This window comes from Mastomys coucha, unplaced genomic scaffold (assembly GCF_008632895.1).
Source record: "Mastomys coucha isolate ucsf_1 unplaced genomic scaffold, UCSF_Mcou_1 pScaffold21, whole genome shotgun sequence".
Lineage (NCBI taxonomy): Eukaryota > Metazoa > Chordata > Mammalia > Rodentia > Muridae > Mastomys > Mastomys coucha.
Genome location: NW_022196904.1, coordinates 219,840 through 229,110, shown reverse-complemented (window position 1 = coordinate 229,110; position 9,271 = coordinate 219,840). Strand labels below are relative to the sequence as shown.

The 9,271-nt window shown below is 40.0% G+C and overlaps 1 protein-coding gene across 1 annotated transcript in view; it reads right to left on the bottom strand.

Annotated features, from left to right (window-relative positions):
* Positions 1-490: 490 nt before the first annotated feature.
* Positions 491-9,271, bottom strand: part of LOC116104110 (vomeronasal type-2 receptor 116-like) — a 37,054-nt gene continuing 28,273 nt past the window's right edge. Inside the window, exon 6 of the mRNA XM_031390903.1 lies at positions 491-1,455. Coding sequence (XP_031246763.1) covers positions 491-1,455 — 965 coding nt within the window. The remainder of the gene's footprint in view (positions 1,456-9,271) is intronic.

Genomic DNA, 9,271 nt, shown 5'->3' with positions numbered 1-9,271 from the left:
AATTCACTGTAGCTATCTTCAGATGCACCAGAAGAGGGCGTCAGATCTCATTACAGGTGGTTGTGAGCCACCATGTGGTTGCTGGGATCTGAACTCAGGACCTTCAGAAGAGCAAGCAGTCAGTGCTCTTACCCTCTGAGCCATCTTGCTAGCCTTAAACAAGTAAACTTTACATAAAAGACTTGAATCTGTTCATCAGTACATGTAGTTAATAGAGGAAATAAATCTTTTTGGAATCCAGTTGTAAAATTAATAAAATATGTTAGTGATCCAAGTGGAAGAACTCAGAAATTTGGATTTCATTATAAGCTAAATCAATAATACAAAAGTAATAGTGAATATAAGGGGAAGACTAAAAATGCAGCATATATTTCAACATGAAAAAAGGATTAGGTAAATATGATTACCTAAAGAAATAATAGTCCTTGGCATCAAATGTCCAATTATAATTTTATATGTGAGTGTTCAGACAGTGAAGAACAACCAGCCTTCAACAATGTTGTTTAATTTCAGAAGCACAGAAGCTAGGTGTTAAGAAGGTTTTTTTGCTCCTAGCATGTGTTTTGTCCCTGATATAACAGAGTGAGTTCCTTTCTGGCCTTAATAATATGATGTAGCACTTGGGGGCAAAGATGATGACTAAGAGTGATGCATTGGAAGCCAAGATAGAGAAGACTTCCATAGCCACCATGATCTTCCCCTTGGTGCTGTGGTAGACAGGGAGGAATGTGACCCAGACACTGCAGAACACCAGCATGCTGAAAGCCAGGAACTTGGCTTCATTGAATGTGTCAGGTAAATTTCTTGACAAGAAAGCCATAAAGTAGCTCCCTAGGGCCAGTGCTCCCAGATATCCCAGGGTGCAATGGAAAGCAATAGCAGAACCTTTGTTGCAAATGATGATGATGTGTCCATGTTCTGAGTGAGCATCTTTATCAATAAATGGAGGAGATGTTGTCAGCCAAATTCCAGAAAGAAAAATTTGGAGCAGGGTGCATAAGGGAATAATGAAATTAGGGGCCCTTGATATCAGCAGCCATCTTCTAACTCTTCCTGGAGCAGTGATCTTGAAGGCTATAACTACAGTGATAGTTTTAGCCAACACGGTGGAAAGAGCCACTGTGAAGAGAAGCCCAAAAATGTTTTGCTGCAGGACACAGGTGGCTGTGCTAGGATGGCCAATGAAGAGCAAGGGACAGAGAAAACAGAGTGTCAGAGTGACGAGCAGGGTGTAACTGAGAGTCGAGTTATTGGCCTTGACAATGGGGGTATCTCTGTTTTTAAGAAACACCCCAAGAACAGCAGCTGTGAGTGAGGAGAAGCCTAGGGACATGAAGCAAAGTGTCTTTCCCAAGGTGTCATCATAGGCCAGAAATGTTACAGTTTTCTGTAGGCAGTGGATCTTCTCTGGGTTTGCATAGTGAGTTTCTGGACACTTCATACACTGACCCATATCTGGCAGGAAGGCAGGTGATCATGAGTGCATACTCTGGTTTCCCATTTTATTCTAAGCTATTTCCGAGCTCCCACACACTGCACTGTTATCAGAACAATCTTCCTTTGCTTCTGATACACATATAAACACTTTCCAGATAATATTTCTAATCCTGACATCCAGATGCTCTGAAATGCCCAGGATTACAGGCAAGGCCACAACATCTGCCCCAACACCCAGAGTAATTGAGATCCACAGGATCTAGGGATCCAGGAACCCTGCACAGCCAGTGGCATGGGTTCCTTCCAGTTTGAACCTGCACCTGGAGCAGACCTGGGACGCTGGCTCTGCCACCACTCCTACAACACTCAGATGGAGCTTGACTCACAGGTGCTTTGAAACCCAGGATTACAGTCGCACAACACCCAGAAGAAGCTCAACTCCCAGGTGCTCTGACACTCCCAGGATCATAGGATCACAGAGGAAGCTGGAATTCCAGGAGATCCGACACACTCAGGAGGACTGGAGCACTGACACACTTAAGATCACAGTTGAGGCCACAACATCTTTCCCAACACCCAGAATAACCAATATCCCCACAGGAATAAGGGAAAGACAACTTCCCCCTCAGCCAGAGGCACAGGTTCCTTCCAGCTTGCTCCTGTGCCTGGAGTAGATCCAGGGCTCTGGCTCCCCACCCACTCCTGCAATACACAGAGAAAGCTTGACTCCCAGGAGCTCTGACACAACAGGATCTCAGGAGATTGGTCACTCCAGAATTTCAGCATCCCAGAGGGAGCTTAACACACCTGGCATATCAGGATCACAGGATCCCAGAATCACAGAATCACAGAGACAGCTGGACTCTGGGGAGTTCAGACACAACCAGGACCACAGGAGGGAGAGGCTCCAGTCAGAGACAGCAAAGGCAGGTAGCACTAGAGATAACCAGATGGGAAGAAGCAAGTGTAAGAACATAAGCATCAGAAACCAAGGCTACTTGGCATCATCAGAACCCAGTCCTCTCACTACAGCAGGTCCTAGATATCCCGTCAAACTGGAAAAGCAAGATTCAGATGTAAAATCACATCTCATGATGCTGATAGAGGACTTTAAGAAGGACATAAATAATTCCCTTAAAGGAATACAGGCGAACACAGCCCTTCAAGAAGAAACACAAAAATCCCTTAAAGAATTATAGGAAAACACAACCAAACAGGTGAAGGAATTGAACAAAACCATCCAGGATGTAAAAATGGAAGTAGAAACAATTAAGAAATCAGAAAGGGAGACAAACCAGGAGATAGAAAAACCTAGGAAAGAGATCAGGACTCATAGATGCAAGCATCACCAACAGAATACAAGAGATAGAGAGAATCTCAGGGACAAAAGATACCATAGAAAACATTGATACAACAGTAAAAGAAAATACAAAATGCAAAAACTCCTAACCCAAAACATCCAGGAAATCCAGGACACAATGAGAAGACCAACCTTCTTCTATACCTAAGGATAATAGGTATAGAAGAGAGTAAAGATTCCCAACTTAAAGGGCTAGTAAATATCTTCAACAAAATTATAGAAGAAAACTTCCCTAACCTATAAAAAGAAAGAAATGCCCATGAACATACAAGAAGCCTACAGAAATCCAAATAGACTGTACCAGAAAAGAAGTTCACCTAGTCATATAATAGTCAAAACACCAAATGCACAAAACAAAGAAAGAATACTAAAACCAGTAAGAGAAAAAGGTCAAGCAACATGTAAAGGCAGAACTAACAGAATTACCCCACACTTCTCACCAGAGACTTGAAAAGCCAGAAGATCTTGGGCAGATGTCATACAGACCCTAAGAGAACACAAATGTCAGCCCAGGCTATTATACCCAGCAAAGTTCTCAATTAGCGTAAATGGAAAAACCAAGTTATTCATGACAAAATCAAAGTTATACAATATATTTCCACAAATCCAGCCCTTCAAAGGGTAATAAGTGGAAAACTTATTACCTAGAAAAGGGAATACTACATCCTAGAAAAAGCAAAAAAGTAATCTTCTAACAAAACTAAAAGAAGATAGCCACCATGAACAGAATTTCAACTCTAACAACAAAAGTAACAGGAAGTAACAATTACCTTACCTTAATATCTATTAATATCAATGGACTCAATTCCCCAATAAAAAGACAAAGACTATCAGACTGGGTATGTAAACAGGACCCAACATTTTGTTGCATACAGGAAACCCACCTCAGTGACAAAGACAGACACTACCTCAGAATAAAAGGCTGGAAAATGATTTTCCAAGCCGATGGTCCCAAGAAAAAAGCTGGAGTAGCCATTATAATATCAAATAAAATCAACTTTCATCTTAAAGTGATCAAAAAAGATAAAGAGGGACATTTCATACTCAACAAAGGTATGATCTACCAAGATGAACTCTCAATTCTGAACCTCTATGCTCCAAATGCAAGGGCATCTATATTCATAAAAGAAATTTTACTAAAGCTTAAAGCACACATTGTACCACACACAATAATAGTGGGAGATTTCAACACCCTACTCTCTGCAATGGACAGATCATGGAAACAGAAACTAAACAAAGACACAGTGAGACTAACAGAAGTTATGAAACAGATGGATTTAACAGATATTTATAGAACTTTTTATCCTAAAACAAAAGGATATACTTTCTTCTCAGCACCTCATGGTACCTTCTCCAAAATTGACCATATAAATGGTCACATATCAGGCCTCAACAGATACAAGAGGATTGAAATAATTCCTTGCATCCTATCAGATCACAATGGACTAAGGTTGCTCCTCAATAACAACACAAACAATAGAATGCCCACATACACATGGAAGCTTAACAACACTCTACTCAATGATAACTTGGGCAAGGAAGAAATGTGTGGCCCTCCTTTAGCTAAGTGCTGGTTCTTTCAGACCTTGCCTTGCCACAAATAGCCACGCCTTTCTCTAAACTCCTGCAAATACCCACACCTTTCTACAAGTTCCTGTTATGCTGGAATTCCTGCCTCCAGAGACTGAAGATGGAGATGTTGATTCGGCCAAGAGTTGCTGATGGATTTGGGGGAGGGGTTTTGCTCTACCTACCTACTTGTAATGAAGAGAGTTTAATAATGATGGAGGACTGAAAGCACGCCATGCCTCGGTATCATTTTTTAAACCCCTTCCCACATTCCGGTTCCCTTAATTTTTGAGGCTCTGACTCCCATTCCAGATGACCCGTTCGTGTGTGGCTGCAGGCAGCCACAGAAATGAAGAAAGAAATTAAAGACTTTCTAGAGTTTAATGAAAATGAAGCCACAACATACCCAAACTTATGGGACACAATGAAAGCAGTCCTAAAAGGAAAACTAATAGCTTTAAGTGCTTCCAGAAAGAAACTGGAGAGAGCATACACCAGCAATTTGATAGCACATTTGAAAGCTCTAGAACAAACGGAAGCAAATTCACCCAAGAGGAGTTGAAGGCAGGAAATAATCAAACTCAGGGCTGAAATCAACCAAATGGAAACAAAAAGAACTATACAAAGAATCAACCAAACCAGGAACAGGTTCTTTGAGAAAATCAACAAAATAGATAAACCCTAAGCCAGACTAACTAGAGGGCACAGAGACATTATCCTAATTAACAAGATCAGAAATGAAAAGGGAAACATAACAACAGACACTGAGGAAATCCAAAAAAACATGAGAGCCCACTATAAAAGCCTATACTCAACAAAACTGGAAAACCTGGATGAAATGGACAATTTTCTAGACAGATACCAGGTACCAAAGTTAAGTCAAGAGCAGACAAACTTATCTAAACAGTCCCATATCTGCTCATGAAATAGAAACAGTTATTATTAGTCTCCCAACCAAAAAAAGCCTAGGACTAGATGGGTTTAGTGCAGTTTTATCAGACCTTCAAAGAAGACCTAATACCAATACTCCTCAAACTATTCCACAAAATAAACAGAAGTTACTCTATCCAATTCATTCTATGAAGCCATAATTACTCTTATACCTAAACCACACAAAGACCTAACAAAGAAAGAAAACTTCAGAACAATTTCCCTTATGAATATCAATGCAAAAATACTCAATAAAATTCTTGCAAATCGAATCCAAGAACACACCAAAACAATCATCCATCATGATCAAGTAGGCTTCATCCCAGGGATGCAGAGATGGTTTAGTATTTGGAAATGGGATAATATTTTAAGGTAAGTAAATAAATTATCCAATAAAAGGAAAAAAAAAAAGATCAGAATATCAGGTACAGTCCACACTAGTCAGAACAACAGAGAACTCTTGCTGCACCAAGCTAAGCACCAGAAGTCCAGCCCTTAACCTGGTCAGACATTCCCTTCTGGGGATGCAGGCCACCAGAAATCCATGCTACAAAGACCAGAAGACTAAAGAGGGAATAGAAACTAAAAACTGAGACAGAAACCCAGAATATAGCACTTAGATTTATTATGATCCCAAACCCAGATACCTAAATGCCAGTATAAGAACACAGCCAACAATAGTCAGGACAATCTGACTGACCAGAGGCCAGGTCTCCTAAGACAGCAAGACTAGAATATTTCAGTGCAGCTGGAGCAGAAGAAAGTGACCTTAAAACAAAGTTTAGAAAAATGATATGGTCCTTAAAGAAGAAATGAAAAACAATCTTTTTTTTATTATTTTATTTTTTGAAAGGTTTTTATTTGTTTATTATATGTATACAATGTAGCTGTCTTCAGACCCTCCAGAAGAGGAAGTCAAATCTCTCATTACGGATGGTTGTGAACCACCATGTGGTTGCTGGGATTTGAACTCAGGACCTTCGGAAGAGCAGTCAGTGCTCTTAACCGCTGAGCCATCTCTCCAACCCCAAAGATTTATCTATTGTTATATTTAAGTACACTATCGCTGTCTTCAGACATACCAGAAGAGGACATCAGATCTCATTACAGATGGTTGTGAGCCACCATGTGGTTGCTGGGATTTGAACTCAGGACCTTCAGAAGAGCAGACAGTGCTCTTAACCACTGAGCCATCTCTCCAGCCCTTGAAAAACAATCTTAAAGAAACCTTGGATAGACAAAACTTGGAGGAAAATTGGAGGAAATAAGAAATACCTTAAAAAGACCCAAAGAAATAAGTGAAGGAAATTGTTTCAGACCTGAAAATGGAAACAGGAGGCATAAAACAATTATAAACTGAGGGACTTCTGGAAACAGAAAATTTGTGTAGGAGAACTGGAACTTTAGACCCAAGTATCACCAATGGAATTCAAGAGATGGAAAAAAGAATCTAGGAGATGAAGATATTATCGAAAAAACTAGATTTATTGGTCAAAGAAAAATTAAATCTAAAAAATTCCTAGCCCGAAAACACCCAGGAAGTCTGGGACATTATGAAAAGACCAAAACTCAGAACAATAGAAGAAAAAGATTCCCAGCTCAAAAACATATTTATCAATAGTATAGAAGAAAAATTTCCTAATATAAAGAAGGTTATAAAGGTCCAAGAAGTGTACTGAATGCTAAGTCAATTGGACCAGAAAAGGACATTTCCAAGCCATGTAATAATAAAACCACAAAGTGTACAGAATATGGAAAGAATATTAAAAGCTGCAAAGGAAAAAGGCCAAGTAAAATAGAAAGGCTCATTTATTAGAACTATACCTGAGTTCTCAATGGAGTTGTTCAAAGCCAGAAGGGCCAGACAGATGTCTCGAAGGCCCTAAGATACCACAGATATGAGTCAGCAAAACTTTCAATTACCGTACATGGGAAGACCAAGATATTCCATGACAAAACATAATTCAAGCACTATCTTTCTACCAACCCAGTCCTACAGAGGATACTAGAAGGAAAATTTTAACCCAACGAGGCTAACTGAACTCACGAAAACACAAGAAATAAATAATTTCTATGGAGATTCTCAAAGCCAGAAGGGCCTAGACACATGTCTTTGTAGACTCTAGGAGACCACAGATGTCAGCCCAACATAACTGCCAATCACTGTACAGGGAGAAAACAAGATATTTCATGACAAAGTCAAATTTAAACACTATCTACAAATCCATCTCTATAGAAAGTACTAGAAAGAAAACCTCAGGGCTGGTGAGATGGCTCAGCGGGTAAGAATACTGACTGCTCTTCTGAAGGTCCTGAGTTGGGATCCCAGCAACCACATGGTGGTTCACAACCACCCGTAATGAGATCTGATGCCATCCTCTGGTGCGTCCCTTATGCCAGAGCAAGTAGGGCTGAAGCAAGCGGGGCGGAGTGAGTGGGGCTGGCAGAGGTCCTGAGTTCAATTCCCAGCAGCCACACACGTGATGGCTCATGGCCATCTGTACAGCTACAGTGTACTCACACACATAAAGTAAATAAAATAAATCTTAAAAAAAAGAAAGAGGGCTGGTGAGATGGCTCAGTGGTTAAGAGCACTGACTGCTCTTCTGAAGGTCCTGAGTTCAAATCCCAGCAACCACATGGTGGCTCACAACCATCTGTATTGAGATCTGATGCCCTCTTCTGGAGTCTCTGAAGACAGCTACAGTGTACTTACATATAATAATAAATAAATAAATAATAAATAAAAAAAATAAAAAAAAAAGAAAGAAAACTTCAATCCAAGGAGAGATGAACTGCATCCATGAATATGCAAGCAATAAATAATTTCACTCCAGCAAAAGAAGGGACACACACACAAATACACTCACCCCCGCCCCGCCCCCTATCACCACTACCACCATCACCACCATCACCACCACTACCACCACTAAAATAACAGGAATTAGCAATCCTTTGCCACACCACCTCCGGAAGGATCTGTGTGACAAGTTCCATAGACTGAGGCAGTTGACCTCAAAGGGGGGAGGCCTTCTGGAACCAGTTGTGGAACTCTTCGCTGGAAAAAAAAATCATTGAGCCATAGTTCTCTTGGCAACATATCTGTTTGATGTTTTCTATTCCTTTTCCCATATACGAATTGTTCCTGATAGCCTAGGCCAAAATTTTAAGCAAGAATAATGGGTTCAAAACCATCCCTTGAGATGGAGTCACTAACCATGACCTCATCTCCGGGAAAACCATCACTTTATAAGTTATGCATAAGATAAAAATGATAAATATAACTTTCCCAACAATAATATTTAATATGGTTGCATGTGTGTCATCGAGGGTAGGTTTTGGTATCTTGTATAAGAAAGCCTTAAATAGAAAGAATTAAGACAGTTTAAATTTATGCTTTGAAGAGTTACAGAAGAACAGGAACTAGAGGTTAAATAGTAACTGATCATAGAAATTCATTAGCTTGTTCTTGGGAACTTGCTAGTACTCAGATGATTTTTGTATTTTGATGTACCAAATTATTATAATCATATCTGTTTTACCTGGCTGCTTCATTGAATATACCTTTTGAAGTTGTAATACTTGAATGATTTTGTATTTTGTTGTGCCAAGTGATTATCACAATGTCTGTCCTATTGTATTGCTTCATTGAAAACAGGTTTTCACTGCTGTCATACCTGTTTCTCTACGCATAAAAACCCTTGCTTGAGAGCTGCAAAGTACAGTCAGATTCAAACTGCCTCTATGTTTGTTTCTGTTTGTCACTACTGAATCCTTACCCACCTGGCCTTGAGAACCCACTTCCGACAGACCTCCATACCCGGCTGGGGTGGTCCGTGGCAATCCTTGGTTATTAACACCTGTCAGTATTACTGGACTCAATTCCCCAATAAAAAGACACAGGCAAACAGAATGGACATGAAAGCAAGATCATTCCAACATGGGCTTCTTAAATGGGATTCTTTTTTTTTTTTT